Source organism: Watersipora subatra, chromosome 1 (genome assembly GCF_963576615.1).
Source record: "Watersipora subatra chromosome 1, tzWatSuba1.1, whole genome shotgun sequence".
In the NCBI taxonomy this organism is placed as follows: Eukaryota; Metazoa; Bryozoa; class Gymnolaemata; order Cheilostomatida; family Watersiporidae; genus Watersipora; species Watersipora subatra.
The window spans coordinates 16,397,082-16,422,697 of record NC_088708.1 but is presented as its reverse complement, the minus strand read 5'-3'; the positions used below and the strand labels follow the sequence as shown (position 1 = coordinate 16,422,697).

Here is a 25,616-nt window from a genome sequence, read left to right as displayed (position 1 = left end):
TTTAAAGCTAAAGGTAAAATGGCTTTGCTAAAAGGAATTTTTTCTTTCATTGTTGAGAGATCAGATATCTGCCTAGAGGGTGTATTTGTCACAGCTAACTCGATTGGTTTATCGATTTTGCATGTCGCATACATGTGAAGAGGTTACAAAGAATACTTAGAAGTGGAGAATACTCCAAGCCTGGCAGATTATTACAATACGCAATGGGCACATGACATTGGCTAAAACCATCTCTCACGCAGTAAACGCATTGATTGTGACAACATGTATGCGAGCGTTATAATTGGTCAATTTGTCATTAGCACGTAACGCGCCACACCGAGCTGAAGGTAGAAGTCTAGCAATAGAAAAGATAAGAGAGACAGAGTATTGTTACATTTCACACTGCCTGCTGACTGATATTGGCCATGGTGACAGGACTGATCTGCTGATAGACAGTGACATGTGACAGCGACAACCTCTGATAAGACTCGTGAATATTTTTCTACAATTCTATATCGACTGTGGCAATAGATATCAACTCTACGTACATAAAGGCTTCAACTTTGGACAGAGCGGATGGTTTGTCACTAAAAGTGGTCTTTGCATTGTTTTATTAAAGCCTGCTGTTTCTCATCACTGGCTCGTGCACAAAGACATCTGCTAACAGGCAGCCGGAAATTAATTAGTTAAGCTTATATGTGTGATCATCTCTTTGTGCCCGCTCTAATCACCGGCAGCACGACACGTGATTGGTCAAACTTGTCAGCATCGAGTGAACGGGTATTAGGTGGACTCTGGTGGGGGAAAGTTCTGCACTCGTCATTAGTGAATTAATCCCCCAGTAGTTGGTGGTTTGTATGAACAAGTCAACACAACAATCAGTACTGTGCGCATGACACAGAGAAGCTGACTCGACTGGACAAAATAAGGACAGCCATGTCTGTAGGCCGACACATCTCACAGGTATTTCACTTATACAATTTCACTATTACTCTGCCAAATAGCATTCATGCCCAGCTCCATTCTTCCTTAGCGTAAAACGCTGGATGGCAAAAGACAGGGCGACATCTGCTCCTTGACACCTTGTTGCACTCGGAACTGATGACAAATGTTTTTTTATGATCAACTAGTTGTGTAAAGCAAGATTTGCTCACTGTAGAGTTGAGCTGTCTGAGTGCATCAACAAAGCGATTGGATCGTATTAGTGTCTACGAATCTAGTTGGATTTGCAAAAGCCGAGCATCAGATAAAATTATTGGACAAGCCCGAGGCGGAAGACTTATTCGATGCGACAGCTATTATTTGTCTTAGGTTTTACTATTTTGACTCTGAATTAGTCGTGGGGCAAATTATATTTATCCTAATTTGGCCTTCAGCCATCGGGCTGATTTCTTTACATATCAACTTATCGAGTGGCATATTTAACAGCATAAATAGGACGACACGGCTGCGAAAGTGATAGCGAGGGGAAGACACTCTAGAACAAATGGAAAGACACGTATTAGCTTTATTCCATTGATCCATTCTAATGCTCGTGTCTTGTAAATGAGTTGAGGTCATCAATCTTGCTCAGAGACCTCTTTGCTTTATTCAATTTTATTCCAAGCTTTGTATCAACAGTGTTATTGACAGCGTCATTAGTACTATTAAATAGATCATATTAGCACATTGTCTCATCTTCGTGATTCACAACTCCACAAAAAATTAGGACACAAATATGAAAGGAAAGAAATTTTATTAAGCAACAAATTGTCTGTTTGGCCCCTGGGGGGCTATTCTACTCGTGTTCGTATGTTCGTCTTCTCGCGGTCTCACACATGTTACTGACAATTGAATTGTTTTTCAAAATAATAGACAAGTTAAACAATGAGACTAAATGGGTACGTGATAAAGGTAGTTCACGCCGCCTGTAGTCAAAATGTGAAAGTAGCTAGAACACGGCAGCGTTGGCAGCAACTACATTACTTAATGTCGGTCGTTAATGAGAGGCAGGTAGTGGCTATATCAATTAGTGTTCAAGCTCATCAAAGTACCTGACATTCAGTGGAGGCAGGAGTTATGCCTGCTCTCAATCTTACTCCACGTATTGTCCAATGTTTTGGTATGAATTATGTGTCTATATACCTAATATGACCCCTGACTGCACAATCATCATAAGTAGCTTGGATCTTACACACCAGCCAGATGATAATTAATCTAATTACGGAGAGATAGCAAAAGAAATGGAGCTTAGTTGTTTTATATAGGGATCACTTGGCTCTACGGGAACATGCCATCGACGCTAGAAAAGGAGACGCGGTTGTTTATTCGAACGATTTTGATTAGAAAACGATCATTCATTTTTTGAGAAGAATGTCTCAAACTCAGCATCATAGAAGAATGAACTTAATGAACGGAGTAATGCGGAACCTGTGGAGAGCGCCTCCGCAACAGAGATTCGTGGTAACCAGTTCTAAAAACTAAAATCTTCTAACTTTAATATTATCCTCGAGTGTTATTTTAAGATTTTTTACCTTTGTGAAATCGTATTACAGGCCATTAGATGCACTTTCCCCAAGTGTACTTGCGAGTGCTTCTCATCAACAAAGAACCAAATAAGGACATGTCAAAGCTGTAATCACGGATGGGTAGCACATGGTAAGTAAGCTCCTACTTAACTTCTAACACAGTTGAAAATAAATTAATTACCTCGGAAATGTGATATACAAATCTATTGTCTAGCCGAGCTCGGTTAGTTGTAATCTCTGTATTATTGTAAATAATCTAGTCAGGTAATATTGAGAGTTTGAGAAATATTACTGTCATCAATCAGCGGGTGTCACTTAGCCTACCCTCTCCTACTTCTCTCTGACCGCAAAAAACCTACCAGCAAAAAATACATGAAAACTATGTATCTTCATTATCACTCTCCATCGGGATGTTATGTAATTGACAATCCGTAACCTTCTAGCAATAAACAGTATTAAATACTTTCTAACAGTTTCTCATATGAGAAGGCCAGAATAGTTCTTGGAAGATCTTGACACATGCCAAACGGCTTCAGAGCTGAAATAAAGTTCACGCGACCGGGTGCTCCTTTTGCTTCGACAGACATTGTTATGTCATTTGAGGCCATGCTGCTTTTTATAAGCAAAGATTCATGCTTATACTTGGGGACGGGAGCATGGCACCCGACTAAAATCTATTTTGAGATATAAGATAATCTGACGCAATCTAAAACAAAAATGTATCTCAGGTTGACACCAAACTCTATGTTGGTTATTTTGTATTGCAAAACGTCAAATAGCATCTCGGATAAGCGATGTGATGACAAGATTTTATCGGCTAGAAATTCTGATGTCGCTGTCAAACTTTGGCGCTGTCACTCAAAAGTACACTGGGTTCAGCTGAGAAAGGAGAGAATGTCGAAATAGAATACAAGCTGGTACAAGCCGTAAATACGAAAAGAATAAGTTTATGAACAGCCCGCAACATTAAGGGACATCGTATTACTGCCCTGGAATGTGCGAGACCCAAAAGAATAGCATAAACAATAGAAATAAACAAGAGAGTGGAATCTGATAGCATCGCTACTGTCTCTGCGAGGACTAACGAAGTAAAATGAAACAAAAGAAAGTTTGAGTGCGAGTATGATATGGATATAAGGAGTTACATGAATAAACCAAAGACAAGTAAGTTCTGCAATTACCATAATGCTGTGGCTAGCTGAGGAGTGAACAAGTCAGCCGATCAAAGGAGTGACACACTCTGTGAGCGGGCAATAGCAATTATAGAACATTTTGAGCGCTCTGTCAGGTCAGTGGTTGGCAATTTCGAGCCATGATTTAGTTCACGACACCGACTTGTCAATTTGTCATCGCAATCAGCTCCTAAAACCAATTAAAATACTAGCCCGCCTGCAAAAACACATTTCTCATTTTTTGGCAATAAAGGCGATAGCAAGGCTCTAATTCTCTATTAACCAATATATTTCTACCTCGTAATTAAAAGGCTGGTAATAATCTATCATCTAGATATCTAGATCCACCAATCCGAACAGAATTCTTCATACTGCCCGCCGAGGAATTTGTTTCGGTGAAGAGTGGTCGCGGTTTTTTATAGATCTATATTGTCATCGCCGGTGTCTAATAGCGCCAGTGGGAGCTGACGACGCCTTTCACCATCTCGCAATGACACTCGCTTTATCTTGCACAATGTCCCTAATTACATGTATACACACTTCATTCAGCTCACGGACTCAAAGTTTGTAGGCGTTGAATATTTTTTTAGACCATCTTATTACAATAAAACCTATTAAATTCAGTTAGATCCGCAGGGCAAGACCCATTGAAGGCTCACACAATGCCGGAGGGGTGACGAATGAATTGGTCATTTTCATTAACAAATGACATCATAGGTAAAGAAAAAGCTAAAACTCTCCCCAGAGCGCAATAACTAGAATACTCGTAGAATGGCGAAAAGGTTTACACGACAGCAGGGTTTATACGGCAGCAGGGTTCACCAGCTGCGCTTACACTTTTTTATTGGACCAAACATGGTATAGCGAGATGATGAACTGGCACGGTCAACAACACAATGTAGGGTTTTGTCACAAGCGCATAGGACAGTAGGTCTTTTGTCAAGCGAATTCTAATCGCATATCATGTAGCGTTGTGATAATATCCCATTACAGCACTATCTCTGCATCTCCCTCCAGTTCTCACTGCTTCAATTGTTGTTTTAGATTATGTTCATACCACATGTTAAATTATATACCAACAGCTTGGCCACAAATTACTCGCTTTTAAAAAGATTTTCTTTCTCGTTACAAAGAGCTCAGGGCACAAGAGATTTGACAAGCTACTGCCATGACAAGCGGCAATTCATAACATTTATAAGAAAAAACAAGCGGGCGTTAATGACTGAGAAATGAAGAGGTCAGTGTGCCGTCACGTAAGAGCAGAAGTTTGTAAAATTTTATTTCGATACAAAATTGAGAGTGGGTTATAGAAGGAGGATGGAGAGATCGTAATTGACGAGTTCACGCTGCTAATAGGAAAGGTTGTGTTCCCAGGAAGCCATGCTCATCGCTGCGAGTCGGCCATTATAAGGAGTATACCTGTGCTTTGTTTTAAGGAAATGACTGCTGTTAATGAATGGTCTTTATATAATTAGGCACTCATTCCTTAGTGAAAAGGTCATTAGGCCTTGCGTATTCATGCGCCTGTCAAACTGACACATGCAGCAGCTCTAAAGCTCTCTGCGAAGCGTATATACAATCATCTTCGTATATCTACCATCGTTTTTGACTTCGCTCGTTTTTAATGTTTATCCGAACTGCAAAAAGTGTCGTCGGGCAACACATCTCATGGTAAAGACGCTTTTAGTGACAAGGAAATATATAAAATGCAGTAAAAGCGTCACAGGGCTGCCTTCTAAGGCTGAGGGAGAGTTCTGCAACATGGCTGGCACGCTCACATCAATTAGGGAGGCCTGCCTGACTGATATACATCACTCGCAGCTAGACAGGACAGCTTGCCTTATTATCAAACACTAGCTCTGCAGCTGTGCTTTTCAATGGCGTGGCTAGAAGATCTAAAATTCCTACAGACGAGTTACGATAAAAAGTGACAAATCTGTCCACTGTCAGCCCTCTGTTTCATAATATTATTTTATTTCACACACACGAGGTCTTTTGCAACAAGCGTCCAGGTTTGATCACATTACTGTCAACGCTTACTTATTCATGGACTGTCATTGTAAATCAAAGGACATCAAGGTGAGGGCACTTGACAATACTTGTCAGTCTAATCACAGCCTGCAACAGCTTGTCACATATTCTCTTTACATATATATATCAATATTGACATTTTATTATGTCTCACATTCGCTGTGTCAAGTAAAGTGATTAAGATAAAAATTTATGCAATTACACCGTCCCATGACAGACTAGCTGCTAACTCGTGTCACGCTGATCGTACTGATATAGGCGGCCGCCTTAAGTTGACACATAATTTGCTTTAAAGGGCTGTTATGTATCCTGGCAAACTATAAGGGCAATCACAGATAAAGAGTGTTGGCTGGTGTCATAAGATTCTTCCCTAACTTCATTAATTTTAATCGCAGTTAATTAGAACTTTAATGAAATGCAGACCATAATGCAAATTAGAGAGGCTTAACATAAGAAGTTGGAAAAAATATGAAAGACAATCGTTTGTGATATAGTGCAGCTTTTTCGACTAAACGCAGGAACGTTATTACAAAGGATAATGTAATCGCGTAATACTATTAAAGATAAACAAAGAGAGGCAAGACATCTGCAGCTATTTGTAGGCTTCACCTCCATAGATGTAGCTCGGGCAATGCTATGACATTCATACTTGTTCTAATGTTTTTATGATCACAGGCTGCCATTTGTGGAATAAACACATCATTAGGCAACGATATGGCTTTCGCCGTGCATTGTTTATCAGACCTATTGAAGAAAAGTGAGATGATAGTCATGCTATCCCATATGGCAGCCGCTGCCGCAATAGGTTCCAGTCATTAGCTGATATGCTTCTCTTGCTGCCCCGCTCCTCACCAGCTCTTCCCAGCGTGTGCAGCTGTGATGATTGTGATAGTTGACTCACCGGGCAGATAGTGCTGCCCCACGCTGACTCCTGCTCACTCGCATACGACTTGGCGATAGCTGGGTGCAAAGTTGAGACAGCTAAAAGAGTTGGTATGGGCTATGTGGCTTCCTATAAATTTGCCTTAAATAGCCTAAGGTGTATAAAAAGAAAAATGAAAAACATTGCAAACAATCACAGAATAATTTTAAGTAACAAGATTAGAATTCTACGAAAAGATAATTAGAGCCAATTAGGAGACCTATAACATACTAGCACAAAATTGACTCTTGTGACATGTTTGCTTGACCCTGGACACTTTCTGCAGTATATGATATCTCAGTACTTTACCAATATCAATACAAGTTTTATCTTTAGAAGTTTTATCTTTATCAACCTTATATTACATGCAAACATATCACCATAATAAGGCGGCCAGCGAAAGAGAAACAAAACATAAATAAAAATGTGTTTTACTTTGTAGCGATTGGAAAGCTTATCTCGTCAAACCTCTTCTCTGGCGTTGGGTCGCCTATGGAGTCAATTAGCCCGAGTATTGTGTTTGACATCGCTAGTCTCATACTCTATGGATGCCAGGCTATTCCCATCAGACTAAAGATGTCACTCGACAGACTTTTTTCAGCGCTTCAGCATGACGAAGTGCTTCAGATACTCCACGGTTTCGGTTGGTCCTACGAGGACTACGCGAGAGGATATATATTGCAGGTAAATTCTTAAACATGAAATTAAAAGCAGAAAAATTATTGTTGTATATTTATACAATGATATGCCAAAAGTTAAGAACTTCCTGAAATATTTTTATGAGCAGTATTTGTAGAAGCGTGTTGTTCATTTGTCTCCATTTGGCGATTTTTCTAAAGAATGGCCAAATCCCTTAGATAAGGCTGATGAACTCTCTAACATTTAGTCTATTTTTGGTGGCCTCTCATGCACCTCTTTTCTTAATATCAAAACAATTTATCACAATTTACAAAATATTTTCTTGCTTGGTTCGTCTGCTGATGGACATGCAAATCAGATGTCTCTCGATTGTTTACACTGACAGCTGCTATATTGAGTTTTTCGAGGCAGGCAGTCATTCTATTGACAAGACAGCTTCTAGAACTTTTTAAAGGGTCGTCACACATGCCCTGATGCTTGTTCTTGTTCATTGTTTCTTGCTTGGAGCCTTTTTGTATCACTCCCGCTCCATTGGCTAATCCTTAATCAGTGAGCGCGATTTTTTGTGTTTTGGAATGTCTCCATTAACACAAATCTTTTAGTGATTACTAATAATAGTACATTGTTATTAAAAACAGCCATGAATTTACTAGCCAACGTGAATGTTATTGAAAAATAACATTTTTATTAAAGGCAAAGTGAAAAGTGTCCTTGACCTATGTGACCAATAACGATACTGCTCTTCGTCGAGCAGATATCGGCCTGTGTAATCTTTTAAAAATAATCTTCTTAAACAAAAGGTCTGACGCATTAAAACTGCTTAGCATAAACATTTTTTATCGGAAGATACGCAAGAGGGTAAAATTGCAATTGGTTACTCGACCACAACTGTCAATTATGTAAGCGCTCACTGTTGAACATCCATACTTGAGCTAGGTAAACTTATTATTCACCTGAGTACTATGCACGGATGAAATCAACGTACCAAACATAACTCGCTCTTTAAGTCTTTGGTTGTTGTAATCACCCTAGGACCCGAGTGGACGAGTGTTGGAGAAATATTCTATAATATCTAGAGAGGAAGAAATCACTGTCCTTCAACAATTTACTCGTTTCGTAGAGACCAGAAATATCTCTCAAGAATTACTGCTACACGACAGCAAATCCATGCATCAGGTAGGTTCCATCGCTGTCTAGCAGAATAGAAGTCTTTGTTGACCTCTTTGTATTTTGTTTCCTCCTTTTGCCGTAACATTTGAGCCATCTTAGCAAAGGTGAAGCGGATGTCATGAACTCTGTAACAAGACATTAATCTACTGACACGAAAGGTCTCAATGTTCACAACAGTGCAATCGCTTCTACCATGCCTTCATGGTAGAAGCAACCACGCTTCCTCAGTTATTACCGATGTTATTACCATAACAACATGATTCAACTGAAGACTTTTTCTAGTTAACCAAAAGGTTTTGTCGACGTGCTCAAAAGCAAATAGCCTAAAAACAACATTTATAGCCAATAATAAATGTAGGCTGATTAGGATATGAGGCCAGAATAAAAACCATAACCTTTCTTTGTTACATTGAAATAACCTTGAAAAAATGCTGAAATGCTTGAGCTGATATATAGCTTTAAATCATTATGCTCTGTATGTCTGTCTAGAACTTTGGCTAAAATTTATGCGTAGAAGTTTATTCTCTCTTGCAGGACGTAAGCAGCCAATCTTCTGCCAACCAATCAAAATCTGACTCAGATATTCGGAAGTTTATCGAAAGAAACAACATGACATTCATACAGAGCTATAACCTGGCTCTTAAACGGGCTTTTGACAGCCCACAATCTATTTTGTCAGCAATGGGCGCTGGCTTTCCTCCTCACCTCAATTTAGCTGCTGCTGCCGCTGCCTCGCAGTTTGGTAGAAACTTTCCTGCTGTCGGAGGGCTGATGTCAATGCCAACCGGTAGTTTTGCGCATGCCTTGGACTCTAAACCAGATCCAACCAACCCGAGTGAACCTTTAAGCAGGTAGTTCTAGTCTAGCCTATTTTCATTTGATAGTGGATACAATTGATAGCAGGCACATTTGATAGCAGGTACAATTGATTTCAGGTACATTTGATAGCAGGTACGTTTGATAGCAGGTACGTTTGATAGCAGGTACGTTTGATAGCAGGTACGTTTGATAGCAGGTACGTTTGATAGCAGGTACGTTTGATAGCAGGTACGTTTGATAGCAGGTACGTTTGATAGCAGGTACGTTTGATAGCAGGTACGTTTGATAGCAGGTACGTTTGATAGCAGGTACGTTTGATAGCAGGTACGTTTGATAGCAGGTACGTTTGATAGCAGGTACGTTTGATAGCAGGTACATTTGATAGCAAGTACGTTTGATAGCAGGTATGTTTGATAGCAGGTACATTAGATAGCAGATACATTTGATAGCAGGTACATTTGATAGCAGGTAAATTTGATAGCAGGTACGTTTGATAGCAGATACATTTGATAGCAGGTACATTTGATAGCAGGTACCATTAATAGCAGGTACATTTGATAGCAGATACATTTGATAGCAGGTACATTTGATAGCAGGTTCATTTGATAGCAGGTACATTTAATAGCAGGTACATTTGATAGCAGGTTCATTTGATAGCGGGTACATTTGATAGCAGATTCATTTGATAGCAGGTACATTTGATAGCAAGTACAATTGAGCTAAGTTAAAAACATGTTAGCTATTTTGGACTAAATTGAATATAAGCTGACTGGCAGGTTGATTATGTGTTGCGCATGTACTGAACTTTTTAGACGATTGAGGTAGTCTAGCTATACACTCAGACTATTTTGATCATATATTTGGGCCAAGTTGATGGTCACTATGACTAGACACCGTGCTATTAAAAATGGCTATCTGCTATGACTATGTGCTTTCTTGGTAACCTCGGGAGATATTCTTACAGAAGGACGTCTGCGGAGCCATATGATCTTACAAAAAGGAGTCCAACTGAATCTCATTCAAAGTCTTGCAGCCCTGCATCATCAGTTTCCATAGCTCTGCCTAGCAACTCCAACTTAGCTCCCTCCTTTCCGAAGTTGGAGAGAAGAGACAGGGAGGAGAGCAATGTGAATGGTGAGGAATCTGTGGCTTTCTATCTTGACTCAGATAATTTATAATTTATGGACACTTAAATGAACAGATTCAAGTGGAAATTTTGCAGCCCAAACCCATTTCATTCGTTAACTGCACATTGAAGATATCTGGCTTTGTACATGTACATCTCAAAGTACATGTCACTATGCTATAGTCAGTACAAACTATGTACTTACACTTCAATATGCCATAGTCAGTACAAATGAGTTACATTCACCTCATTCTTTTATAGTTAGTACAAGCTATGAACTTACACAGCAAAATGGTTTTGTTTGGTTTGTTGGTGTATATGTCCCTTGATACCTCCTACACAGATAATAAATATCCTCTAAATGAAAATGTGTCTGTAGGTGCCCTTATGAATGATATCGGGAAACGCAATGCATCGCCTCCTTCAACTCCTCTCAAAAGACCAGCCAGTCCACCTTCCTCAAAACAAGCTTGGCCTTTTAACAACCCAGCCTTTGGCCAGACAGTTTTTGTAACACCGAGTGGGAAAAAGCGAGTGTTATGTACTGCCTGTAACAAAACTTTCTGTGACAAGGGAGCCTTAAAGATTCACTACAGCGCCGTACATCTCAAGGTACACGTCACTATGCCATAGTCAGTGCAAACTAGGCACTTACACTTCACTATGCCATAGTCAGTGCAAACTAGGCACTTACACTTCACTATGCCATAGTCAGTGCAAACTAGGTACTTACACTTTGCGATCTAAGAGTACATACAAGCTAGGCACTTACACTTCACTATGCCATAGCCAGTGCAAACTAGGTTCTTACACTTTGTTATTCAAGACTACGTACAAGCTAGGTACACACACTTTACAATGCCATTGTCAGTACAGACTTGCTGGAGTACAAACTTTCATGTTTGAGGTATCTACGTTCATCATAAAATATAATAAAGATTTTAGTCCAGCTATTTCTAAATGCCTAGTAAAAACTGAAATAATATCAAAAATTTAAATACGTACTGCTGATTAAAACTTAGCATAAGCTGCCGTGATCTTATGACAACTGCCAAAATAATGTTTCTGCATAAAATAACTTTAACCACAGCTCCTGGATACAACAAGTACTCTCAGTTATCCATCTTCTTTTTGCAGGAGATGCACCGGTGTACCATACGAGGCTGTAACATGATGTTTAGCTCGAGAAGGAGCCGTAACAGACACAGCGCTAACCCTAACCCAAAGTTGCACACACCGCAAACCCGAAGGCCAAGAGAGCGATACGAATCCGGTAAGCAAGTTTTAAACATTTTAGACAAGGCATATCTCCACATCAATTGTTGTTAATGTCTGACTGTTTCTCTGTCCCAAAACACAATCCTCATTCCAATTCAGCTATGCTAAATATGCTAAGAACAAGTCGAGAGTGAGTGACAAGTGAGGTCAAGTTCAAAGAGTTGGTTACATCTCTTTCGCTAGAGTGGAACTAAATTATTTCCTCCTCAGCCAACATCGATATAACAAATCAACTTGTGTAGTAGATGGGCTAACTAAATGCACTCATGAGTTTATTATTTTGTTAGAACAAGATCGCATGGCAGCCATGATGGGACTGGCAACAGGAACCAAACTAGAGCCTAAATTAGAAAACGATGGCGGAAGTTCAGTCGACGATAATGAGATGTGCGATGCGATGCAGGACAAAATAGGCATGGACGAGTTCATCAACAGAGACTCAAATACAGTGTCAGAAGATGAGCAGTGTGATATAGAATACAGCGGCGAGTTTAGTGGTGAAAGAGAAGAGCTGCCAACTCAGGTAAAGGTATGGAGAGGACTATATCTGCCATAGATGTGACCCTCTTCCCTAGTATATACCGTAGATATCTAGCATACACTGTAGATATTCTATTTTGCCTGAGGTTTGAATTGTACATCCTACAAGAATAAGCGTTGTTTGAAAGGTTGATGGGAAGATGAAAAAGGCTTTAAATGTAGTGTCTGTTGATAGCGCAGCAGGTGTAGATACGGCCTTGACTCTATTGTTGGTTCCATGCATGTTCAAGGATGCAGTGCTTGTTGATAGTGTAGCAGGTGTAGATACGGCCTTGACTCTATTGTTGGTTCCATGCATGTTCAAGGATGCAGTGCTTGTTGATAGTGTAGCGGGTGTAGATACGGCCTTGACTCTATTGTTGGTTCCATGCATGTTCAAGGGTGCAGTGCTTGTTGATAGTGTAGCGGGTGTAGATACGACCTTGACTCTATTGTTGGTTCCATGCATGTTCAAGGATGCAGTGCTTGTTGATAGTGTAGCAGGTGTAGATACGGTCTTGACTCTATTGTTGGTTCCATGCATGTTCAAGGATGCAGTGCTTGTTGATAGTGTAGCGGGTGTAGATACGGCCTTGACTCTATTGTTGGTTTCATGCATGTTCAAGGTAGTATTCTGGATCGATCATTATATATATATATATATATATATATATATATATATATATATATATAAAACTATATGTACTGTATATATATATATATATTGCATATGTATACTGTATATGTATACTGTATATATACTGTATACATGTATGTACACCATATATGTATACTGTGTATGTATACTGTATATGTACACAGCATGTTTACTGTATATGTATATTATATATATACTGTATAAGCATATTGTATATACACTGTATATGTATGCTGTATACTGTATTTGTACACTGTACATATATACAGTATGTATACTGTATATATATATACACATATATCTATAATATAAATAATTTAAAGAAAAGTTGGTATTTAGCTTTCAGCTGCTGTCAGTTTTAAGGATGCGGTCTTTCTTCTTATCAGGCTGTGCTGCAAAAAATATGTATATATATATGTATACACATATATATGTATACATATATGCATATATATATACATATATATGTATGCATATGCATACACGTATGATGTGTACTGTACATTTTTGAAATGAGAAATCTCTGGCTATATGTTCAACTCACTGGAACAAAGATGACATGTTTCTGGGAGTGCCCAAAAGTTAGCGATTTGAAGTTTTGAATGATATGCAGTATAATAAGACTATCTACGCATGTGTACTTACACTGACCAATGAAAAGTACTAATATTTACATTAGCCAAGAAAATTACCAAAACAAGTTTCTTTGAACAATACCAACTTTTTAATGATGCAGTAGATTTCATTAAAATTGTATATAGGTGAGCATAATACTATTAACCATATAGTATAATTTTCAGAAAATGCAGCAATATTTTTCAAAAATATCATTGAGTAAAATAAGCTTTTAGGAGTCAATAATACATAATCATAAAATAATTGTTAGAATGTTTTTCAGAATATTTTAAAACAGCATTAAAAAATTCCGCAGATTTTGTCATAGTGTAAGCGGAGAAAATTTTTAGATTTATCATTAATTTACATGGCATTATATTTTCAACTCACTCTGTTAACTTATTCCAATGGTGTAGCTCGCTATAAGCCAGAGTAGATTTTGTATATAAAGTTAGACACATTCACGAAGAGACGACGCTAACATCGCTAGAGCAAGAGAGAGAGAGAGAGAGAGAGAGAGAGAGAGAGAGAGAGTTGTCATCTCTAGTCAATGAAAGTCTTTAAAAGCTAAATTTTATCCACACTTGAGATATTTTGTGGTATTTGGGAGTTGACGGAGTATTCTCATTTCAATCCCAAATATGCATAACAATCCTTCTCAAGTCTTTGTACTATTTTCTGTCAAACTACGTTAAAATAAGGATGTTGAACTGAAGTCATGTTTTTCAACATTTTGCTCATGAACCCTGCGTGAACAATTGTTTGCGATTGTTTTAATGACACTCTAATGTTCTGAGTTGGCAAATGAAAATATAGAGGTTGAGCTTTAAGTTTTAATAAACTACGTCAGTGAGATTTTTATTTGACTTGAAACCTACACATCTTAACAAATCGTTCGGTAGAGAGACAACCTTGACCAGTAGATAGGGCTATTACAAACACCAAGTTTTTCAGCCCAACTTAACAGTTCAGATTACAAGTATTTTAATCAAAATTATCCAATTTTCTAGAAGAATGATAGATTATGGCGTCGAGGCACTGAGGTAATACGGTCCCTTCCTCTCCTCTAACAATAAAACTCAGCTAATTAGCGCTAAATATCAAGACTTGCATTAAATATCTGTCAAACGAACTCGCTCTCAATCTTTCTCATAGATCTTTCCATTACATACAGAGTACACTTATCGTTTTGTGATTCAGTGAACTAGACATAATGACATTTTGTGGTTGAAAACTTATCAAAAGCATGTGGCGACACAATAACAAAATTAACATTATAATATTAAACTTATTTAATTTACGAATACGACTTATATTTCTCCCGAAGAACGTTACGCAAATGCAACACCTGCGACCAAAACCTGATGTGATTAATAGGATAACATTCTCAATTGTCTCTTTGGCCACTTCAAAACTTCATGGACAGCCTCGTTCTCTCCATTTGCAAACCTCCGTCTCATTAGCATAGTTTATCATTCATTGCAATACATACCCGGTACAACCTGCCTTCATATGTCAACCAAATTATCTTCTGTTATTTGCTATTCATTTAGTTACCAAGATGCTGATATAGAAGAAACAATAAAACATAACAATATATTATAGGGTATCAAGTATTTAACTGCTGATTGGCTGCTATGTGAAAAATTAAAAAAGTAAACGTTAATAATTTTCACTTTGTCGCTGCGTGTGTCTGTCTGTTAGTTCTCGTAAACGCTACGATTTTCATAAATTTTGGTTGAATTCATCAATCTTTACATGCATATGCTTCATGCCTTTCACCAGGTCGCCAAAATATTTGATTTTGAAACTCCATCTGGTTTCTGAAAACTAACCAATCAAACACCCACTTGTGAGTTATCTGATCGAAGGTGAAAAAATTCCGGGCATCCCGTACTTACTACTAGCGTAACATGAACAGCAGGGGTTGATGAGAAGATTCAAATGCGCTGCCTAACTCATGATGCCTTAAGAATGGATTAGCTAGCTGCTTAAATTAGCCAATATCACTAGTAAATGAGCTTTGCAGAATTCTCAGTTTCCCAATGAACCATTTTAGTAATGAGATAAAAGGGAATACTTAAAAGTAGACAACTTAGAATACGTATGGGAGTTGTGGTTTTATGCTCTATATAACTCTATTCAACAGCTAGTTTTAGTCCTTACACCTGTTCATCAATAAAATCAGTAGATTAAAAAATAATTTAAGAAGTTCGTACAATTTTCAGATTTAATTAAATACTTTTTACTGCAGACAAATTGTGGCTTCAAGTGATCTGATTGTCTCACTTTGCCTTGAAAAAGAGTATTAATATTGAATGTGTCATTCATTTAGCTATTTTTGGCAAAGTTTTGCAAAAATAACAAAAATATCAGAGGTTTTAATATTTTTATCAAAGAGTTTTTCTAGTACCTAAAATATTGTTAACATAAATAACTAGGAATTGATCGATTTACAGCTTACACATCATTGATTGATAGTAAACTAAAATAACATAGTCATAATAATAGTTTATATTTGTTACACATATTAAAACCATATTAGCATAGTATTGTTTATGTAAAACCTATTTAAAAGTGTAGCTGCTTTCAAGTTGTGCCTTTGGGCAATAGAAAAAACAACTATTTATTGCCATAAAAGTTAGTAACAATTTATCCCATTTGTAAAATTAATCTTCTGAGAAATAATTTTTATGTTCACAATGTGAGAGAAGGAAGGGGATTCTCACCAAATAAGCTGGTGAGAATGAAAACTCAGCTGTAGTATCACTTGTTTAGTTTCCAAAAGACTGCACATATGATTTGAGGTCTAATACACTATCATGGGAGTCATTGTATCTTGTGCTCTGGAGCTGCATGGTACAACAACAGCTCCTACTAGCTATTTCTCACAGTGACCCATAATTATGCTAACAAACACAAAATAGATAAATAAAACTTCTGAAAAAATAAAGAGAAAAAACAAACTAGTGTTTTCTGATTAGTTGGATTGGTATACAATATTACATATTCATAATCAATTGTTATATCGTTACAGATGAAGCCAGATGGCCCGCTCTATCGTTGTAATAAAAGAAAGCGACTAATGCCCACTAGAGTACAAATGTCTACGACACCGACCGGCATTGAGGAAGACCTCAGGCCGGATGAGGACAAAGACACCGCTAATAGCTCAATGGAGGATATGGTAAATGTTGGAAACAGTGAGCGTGTGCTGCCTAACGGCAGAGATCAAATAAACTGTGAAATAGGAGAGGTGAGGCTAAGATCTCCAGCAGAGCCTGGTGAAGTCATACGACAGGAAAGCCTTTCAGATAAAAACAAACTCATGCCGAAATTTTCGATGGCGAATCTGAACAAGCAGAGTTCTATGATGCAATCGTTATTTTCATTTCTGCCTCCAAGCGTCGACAATCAAGGAAGTGCTTTTTGGTCGAACATCATCCAGCAAACTGCGGCTGCCGCTCAAAAAGCAAATCAACACCTTAATATAGAAGACAACTCCGAAGATGAATCGAACTGCTCTGAAATAGACGAGAGAAAATTTGAGTGTAAGATTGAAGGATGTAATTCATTATTTGACAGCGAGGAAAGCCGCGATGTACATTCAATGAATATTTCTTTGCACTGCAAGATGTTTGAAAATAACCAGACAGTTGATGAAAGCAATGGTAACCAATCAAAAGAATGTCTCTTCTGTGATAAGTCATTCACAGGGAATGAAGCTTTATCCAAACACTTACAGGCAGTGCATCAGGGTCAGCAAGCACTGTATAGTGATGCCAACTTTTCAACTCAGCTCGACTCTCTCAAAGCTAAGACTCCAGTAATTGCATGACGATGTCCATAGGTGCTACCTGACTACTTCCTCAAGAAGTCAGCTTATATGTATTCTGACAGCGTTATTCACTATAAAACATTATTACAACGATACTACAAACCACTCTATCGATAATCGAGAGTGAATTCCTATTAAATTTATTGCTATTATTTATGATAAAATACGGTGTGCAGAGATTAAGTTATTGTATCTAAGTTTATTTTTATCACTAACACGGTTAACCTCTCCTCGATATACTCCCTGATTAGATAATATTTTTGATTTAAAATAGATTTATTTTAAGCTTTAACAAATTTTAATCTCTGGTAGCTATGACTTCTAGCGCATTCGCCGTTGCTACGTCACCAAAGATCTGGATGTGAAGCCTCCTTTGTTTTTCATTTTATAAGGACAGAGAACTTTTGATGCTTTGCTCATATAATTTTATACAGATTGTAATGCCGAAGTGCCTTTACCTCTCCTCATGGCCGCAAACCCAAATCTCTCAATGCGGTTAAATATTTATTTAGAATACTTTCATGAATTGGTTCTCTTATTTGTTTTGTTTGCTTTTACTTGGTACAATAGAACTCAAATAACAGGAAAAACCAACTCACAGATTATGAATGATTTAATCAGTGGTTACCAACTGTTTTTAACAATAAAAACAATAATATTATGACACAAATACTACATTTGCTGAGAATATGTGAATCACAATAATGATAATAATTAGCGAACCCCGTGAAAATTTCATGGTTGTGTATTCCTTGTTTAGTTACCAATCTTCAAGCCAGTCAGTCGACAGCTCGTGTTAGTCTATATTAGGGTAAACAATTAAGGATATATACTCACAATAATGTGTTTTTTATTTTAAATTTATAAATCACTTAAAAAATTCTTCAAGCGTTTTTGAACAGCAAAAAAATTGGCAAGTTGCTGCTTACGAAGGTAAGTAAGTTTGAGTGAAGCTGTATATAGCTTTGTATCTGTGATACCATAATTTCCTAAAGAAGGACAAACGCTTCACAAAATACAAATATTAAGCGATATTGAGATGCTTTTAATTTATTCATATCTAATTACTGAGGAGGATGACACACGGCGAACTAACAGTGCACTGTGAGAGATCATCAGTTTGCTGAAAAAGAGAAGTGACTAACACCAGAAGGTGGTTGATTGGCGCAGAAGTCAGAGTGTCATTTTATCACTCTGAATGCTGCAAGTTTGAATGACGCTTACAACGATATTTTATCTCAACCTGTAATCGTTGCTGAACAGCGTGACACGCAGTGAACACACACGCTATCATATTAACATATAGATAAAAGTAGTAATAGTGAAAATAAATTATACAATTATAGACATTGCTGTACCAGGAGACCCAGAGTGAAAAAAGCGACATGTAAGATTAATAAAATACTAATATTTAGTGATACACGTGAAAAAAAATGTAAAGACATGTGCCATGGATATTCTGAGAGTAACTGAGGCTATTCATCACCTAAGTGACTGCGTGGGAGTACTCTATATTGATTAGAGACAGATGAGTAACATCGAACAAGCCTTCTGGAATTGGCTAACAAAATCAGGAAGGTACTATTTACGTGAGCCCAGATGACATACATGTAGATGAATAACAACGTAACTACCAGCGGAAACTGAGATTCTCTATGGTAACAATGATGATAACAGCAACAATAATAATAATAATAATGCAAAAGTGCTTGCAGCTATCCCAAAAAAACACTGTTTTTTTCTGCTTTATTAGGACTGGGTCAGTAATTTGAACCAATCAAAAAGTCGACTTTGTGGAGGGATGCATGTACTTTAAGGAAAGCCTTAGAGAAAGATTAATTTAGAAAATTTTCTGGTGACATTAAGACCAGAGCATTGTGGTCTCAGACAATTATCACCTTTTCTGAGAAAATGTGAATCACAATATAATAATATTAATAATATTAATCATTGGATTATTAAAACGCCCAAATAACGATAAGTCATTTTGCAAAAAATTTTGAACTCATGCCTCGATGTGTTTATTTACCTTCAGTGAGAATCCCTTGTAGGCAAATCTCCTCCAGTAAGAATCCTTTGTAAGCAAATCACCATCAGTAAGAATGTTTAAGGTTATGCGAGAATGTGAATGATTATGAGAAAAAGTGATTTAATATTGAGCAACCACTCAAAATAATTGTATACGCAAACCAGAGTACAAGAAAATAATATTCGTCAGATTGTAGAACATGGAGGCGTAAATGATTGTGAATCACTAATCCTGTGAGTTTTGAGCTGCTGGTTTTATTTATATGCTGCCGATATCAATCCAATTATAGTTTGATGTAACAAACACATTTTATAACTCGCTACATTCTTCATATTTGTGCTTCAGATAGATAACTAGAACAAATTAGTACATGTGTATATATAACTTTCTATTCGCATTAATAGTCATCAACATAATGATGTTTTTGTCATATGCCAAAAAATACTCTTTTTTACAGGAATTATTGAGTGAGTTGAACAAAAGTGCTTTAAAAGGTGATAATCTAATTGTATTGTGGAGGAGTCTGGATAACGAATTGAAGATTGTAGTAACAGAAAGTTCATAAACTGAAACATATGATGGTGGATGTATTATGTTAATGTCATGGTATAAAAATGTCACATGTGTGTAAGAATAAATATGAATATTCTGAGCATTGTTTGCACATAGTTTGAAACCTGTAACAAAAATACAAAAACAAGCAAGTTTTGTTTCAAAGAATATGTTCAAAGTTTTTGTGATGTGATTGGTGGAAGTGCATGTGGTAAGCTGGAACATGTGATCAGTAATACACAAGTCTTAGTATAGACTTCTATAAAAGGAATGTCGTTTTCTGCTGTTGGTATGGTGAGGTGAGGCAGCGCTATTGATCAGATGACAATGCAAAAATGAAAGTAAAACAGCGGGGCCGTCTTTTAAATTATGTGTGACAAATAGAACTAATACCTAACATAAGGCATATCTTTGAAACTGAAGGTATATTATGTGATGGCCTCCAAATGCCAGCTCACTTTAAGACCTCCATCTTCAGCTTCTCCTTCTTAGAAAGTAAACGCAGCTTAGAAGCGAGTGCAGATCACTGCAGTATAACTAAAGTAACAGATTAGAAGCAAGTCAGGTCAATATGTCATCAACAGTCTAAAATACTCAGATAGCATTCCCAATCTTCCTGACCATCCATTACATTCCTACTTCTCTAGAAAATCCACTACATCTCATTCTAAGCACCAACACCTTGCCAATCCATATTATAGAGCAGCGTTATGCAAAAATAGCTTTTTCTTTCAATACGCATAATTCTAATTTATTCTTTATTTTTTGCCTCATGGTCTAATAGCATTGACAGGTAACAATAAGGTTCCTATCTATATATCTGAGAAAATACACAAATAGTCTAGAAATCACAGAAGTAGCTTTGAAAAGGTGTTCACAATGAGAGCCTTTGCTCTAAGGAATAAATTGATTAATGAACAATTGAGAAACATGTCATCTGAATGAAGAAGGGGAAGTAGTGAAAAGAACTAGTCAAGGCTGAGCTGTCCTTAATAGGGGTGCCTGGAAGTTCTACCTACTAATTCTTACATACTAAAACTACCGCAAAGAGTTACCCACATAAACCTACTTAACAAGACAAAAAAAATTGATGTTCTTTGTAGAGGACCACTGCTGGGCTGAGTGCTCGACAAATGCTGAAAAATTAATTGACAACACAATGGTTAAACTCTCTGATGTCTATCAGCTTGTATCTCAATCAGGCTGGTGTTCCTCTGCAATCTTTGACTTTATGAGTAAGTACTAACCTATATATTGCAAAGTGAAGATTCTGTTGATGAGATTTCTAATCACTTGTTCAACTATCTTTAAGGTTCTTGCACCAGAAAAACTCAATTGCTGATAAAAGCTAAAAGCATTCTACTTTTTATCAGCAGTTGCCCAGTTTATCCATTCATATCCTGCACGTGTGATGACATCAGCTCTGCCAATTTTATCAATCGCATGAGTAGAGTTTTCACAGGTAAATTGTGTAATTTATTATATTCCACCTGCCACATAACCTGTAAACTTCTCTATACAGCATTGTACAGTTCTCGACTAATGAAAATGAATCAATATACGAGTTTTCTACCACATGACTTGGTCAATAATTTGAGCCTTTATCCGAAACAACTATTATAATACATTTTTCAAGTTTTTTGAAGCATCCCAGTTTTATAAGTACACATGATAAAAGGTGAAATTTCAAAATGAAATGAACAAAAACATAAAAAATATGAAAAAATAATAAAAACTATGTCAATTACGTAAGAGTAAATTTTGCTACATATTTTTAGCACCACTTCTACTGGAAAGTAACAAAAAAAATCTATTTTCAATATGTTGTTTATTTGTTAACATATCTTTTAAAGATTTTGTACAGCTTTCTACACTATACTTACTTTATCCATTGTATTTTTCAAGGAGTTATCATACCTCTTTTGAGCTGCTGAATTAGTTACTTGTTTGGGAATATGAAAAGATTTGATTCGCGTTCTGGCATGAGACTGACATACATATTGTTGAGGTTTGACTATGTGTTTCATTCATGAAAGATACAAGCTTCAATGGTGATAATGTCGCTTACCGCAAGCTACCAGTGAGATTTGTCCACATTTGCCTTTATATATAGCCTAATGCTGATAACAGTTCTGTAGTTATTAGTGCTTATATAAAAATTACATAATCTGCTGCCTGTCAAGCTTTGTACAGCATGATTATCATTTTGACAATAATCTGCAATAATCTAATTGTTTAAAAAGTGCTAAACAATCCTAGCTTTGTTACACATTAACTTAGATTGAAAAAGCAAAATTGCTTCCAAATTATTAACAGATGCGCATGAAAGATGATGAAACATTTAAATACCACAATTCTAAGAAAAAATATGTTGTGAAAATAAGTTTTTGTTTTATTTAGCTATAACTGGAACAATATTGGCACGATAGAAATAGAACCAGCAACCCGAGACCCACCATGTTATAATAAAAAAGGAAACAAAAATAAATGGTCAAGTGCAAGGTGCAACGCGAGAATTGTCACACTTTTTGAATATGTCATGAAAAGTCTGTGTGTGATTGAGAGAAATAGTGAAAGAGTTGACCATGTCCTAGTTGAGTACCCAAGTCAGAAAGGAAATAATCTAAACCCATAGACTCTAGCACACTAAAAACACAATTTACGTAACAATGCATTGGCAATATGTCAGGCCATGCAAGGTGAAAGCTGAAGCGCACACAGTTCCATCAAGCTAAACCATTGTAGACTTACTGCGTGTGCGGGGAATGAAAATAACTATAATGCGGATTCGGTAATATATTCTTTTGAACAGCTTAGAGGCCATCATTCAACTAAGTTCACCCACAAAACTCGATTAAATAAATATGCGCAGCCGTCTCAACGCCTCATGTTTAGTTATGGATAGCCGTCACCACAAATTAATCAAGCACTTATAATTCAAGATTAATGGAGTTACCAACGATGCCATTACATTCACAAAACCGGCCTCAATTACCAATAACTGTTACATAAATCAATTATATTACAACTTGGTATATTGATTGATTCAAAGGGCAAAGCAAACCAAAAATGTTGTGTTAAAACGCATTACATAAGGACAGACACAGTGTGAATGTGAGTGCGAGAAAGGTCAAGGGTTCAGTGAATATGCTCAGGATTATAGGTTAACGTGACAAACAAATATCGTATGACATAAGTGACTCACCAATAGAGGCTACATACTCCTCCCACTTTTTTAATGAATCATAAAAAATATCCAGCTTAACTCGCCACAAATTAATGCAGCCAAATAACTGCATTTGTTATATCTGCCAGTGAAGGAGAGGGTATAAGTATAAATAAGGAATAACATATTACTTAACTGTGAATCAGTCAGTAACCTAAATTGAGTCGTAAACTATATGGTTTAATCAAACACTACATTTATGAAAAGTAAATTGCTATAAATCACAACATTGCTGTAGATAGGGTTGACACCAGAGGCGAGAACTATCTTTACTATAATAAGAAACATGTCCGTCCGCCTGAAGTCATGCTAAGAGCATTAGGAAAAAGATTTCATCATAAGAGAACCAAACCATGATAGTCGGCTTCCCAGCAAAGTGCGCTACCATTTCGACATCCTTTCTGCATTGAAGAATAATTGTGCACATAGTTATTACACCTGATGATCTCTCACGGCCTATTGGACAGTGCTAGTGTGATATAGAATCGATATGGCTTTTAAAAGCCCAGAAAATACTACGCACAACCCTGATGTCTTTTAGAAATTGCTACTCTAATAATGACTATGAATAAGGCCATTACTACGAGCTTCAGACATGCTGTATCTAACAATTACAACCCAATTAACGGTTGACACTCTATACTGACAGTCTATACTGGCTGTCTATGCTGACTACTGACAGTCTATACTGACTGCTGATAGTCTGTGCTGACTGCTGACAGTTTATGATGACAGTCTATGCTGACTTCTGACAGTCTATGCTGACGGTCTATACTGACTGCTGAGTCTATACTGACTGCTGACAGTCTATACTGACAGTCTATACTGACTGCTGACAATCTATACTGACTGCTGACAGTCTATGCTGACAGACTGTGCTCACTGCTGACAGTTTATGCTGATCGCTGACTGTCTATACTGAGTGCTGACAGTCTATGCAGACTGCAGACAATTAATGTAGGCAGGTGACAGTCTATGCTGGTCTGAAAAATTGGTACTGAACTCAGGCAGGCTGCGGATCTATTGATCTACTGTGAAATTTTATAACAACAGTGATTCTGTAAATCTTTTAGTCTTTCTCTTTAATATTTGTAATCATCATTCATAATTGCTTAACGGAAATGAAAATATATATTGTAGAATTGCACACCCAAATATTTAAAGTTCCCTTCCAAATGCAACTGAAATATTTGATAGGTTTCCAAAAATGTGAACACGAAGTAAAAATGATGGCATAGCAAATAGAAAAACTTGGAAGCAACGGTGAAGTTAACTATAAAATAATAAGATGATCAAGTTCCAGAGCAAAGTGACTCCTAAATTACCTAAAGCTGTTCAACATAAAATATGATAATAATAATTTATATATATATAAATCTAAGTGTTGGCCTGTCATCTTTATTTCTAGTTATAGCGACTAAAATCTAGGAAGGAAAAAGCCATTTCACTCAGAAACAGCAGTTTTGCAGTAGCCATACTATGGAATAATTTTGTACATACTTATTACACCCACCAATCTTTAATGGCAATTGGTTAACATACACACGCTTCATGCTTCAGCTAGCATGTTTGAACTAATAAAATATGTGCCCAGATTTTCCCAAAATGCTATAAAAATATGTATATATAGCATAAACTTAATTAAACTTATAGAAATAAACAAACACTTTCATTAAAAAGTTAGAATGGTGAATGTTGTATATATTGATTAAAAACAAACTTTCTGTACAAAAACTTCTTTTATTACTCATGCAACGCCAGACATTTACCTAGTACATTTCATAAAACAAAAACGAATGATAGCATAGTAGACATAACAATGGTGTTAGGTTTGTACCACCGGTGAGCCTACCAGGCACTGCTGTAAACATCACAAGAATTGGTATCCTCTTACCTCTTACTAACCTAACCCTAACTAACCTCTTACATAGTCAACTTGAATTTGTTTTAAGTGCAATTAAAATTTAGAACAAAAAAGGTTATAATCCCTTTATTTACCCAGTCATTAACTGGTATCCGGGCACACCATTATCACCGATCATGGAGTTTGTCGAAAATGAATATGGTAAGATGAAGCTTATTCATCAAGGTTACATGTTTCTGAAACTAAAATAACTGGTTAATAATATTACATCTTAAGAATTTGAGGAAGGCAGGCATGGCAACTGTAAAGCTAAGGCTAAAGTTTGTGAAGACGAAGTTGTTGGCCATGCAAATGATCACAAAGACGCAACAGACTTATGCCACCAAAGATCTGCAGAAATCTTTACTATAATAAGCGACGTGTCCATCCATCACTCCGAAGCCCCGCTGAAAGCATTAGAGACAAAATATTGCTCTTTATAAGAATTGAACCACTATATCTGAGTTTTACACCCACGCACACTACTAAGTGCACCACCGAGCTACCTTGCAGCATCATGGAATAACTGTGCAAATAATAAAATACACATGATGATCTCTCACAGTGCACTTAACTAGTCAACAATAACATCCTATAAAATGTCTAATCAAAGCAAACTCGGTATAATTT

The 25,616-nt window shown here is 36.9% G+C and overlaps 1 protein-coding gene across 3 annotated transcripts; it reads left to right on the top strand.

Moving 5' to 3' along the window:
• The first annotated feature begins 2,321 nt into the window (after positions 1-2,321).
• LOC137401440 (zinc finger protein basonuclin-2-like) lies at positions 2,322-17,861 on the top strand. 3 transcript variants are annotated; one of them, XM_068087793.1, is made up of 10 exons: positions 2,322-2,424; positions 2,517-2,619; positions 7,057-7,298; positions 8,286-8,429; positions 8,958-9,274; positions 10,210-10,376; positions 10,748-10,980; positions 11,506-11,641; positions 11,934-12,175; positions 16,476-17,861. In XM_068087793.1, the coding sequence occupies exons 1-10, from the start codon at positions 2,335-2,337 to the stop codon at positions 17,274-17,276; spliced, it is 2,475 nt and encodes an 824-aa protein (XP_067943894.1). In that variant the 5' UTR covers positions 2,322-2,334; the 3' UTR covers positions 17,277-17,861. The 3 variants fall into 3 exon arrangements, with proteins under 3 accessions (XP_067943894.1, XP_067943903.1, XP_067943885.1); XM_068087802.1 differs by having other exon boundaries at positions 10,207-10,376; positions 11,934-12,169; XM_068087784.1 differs by having other exon boundaries at positions 10,207-10,376.
• Positions 17,862-25,616: the final 7,755 nt, after the last annotated feature.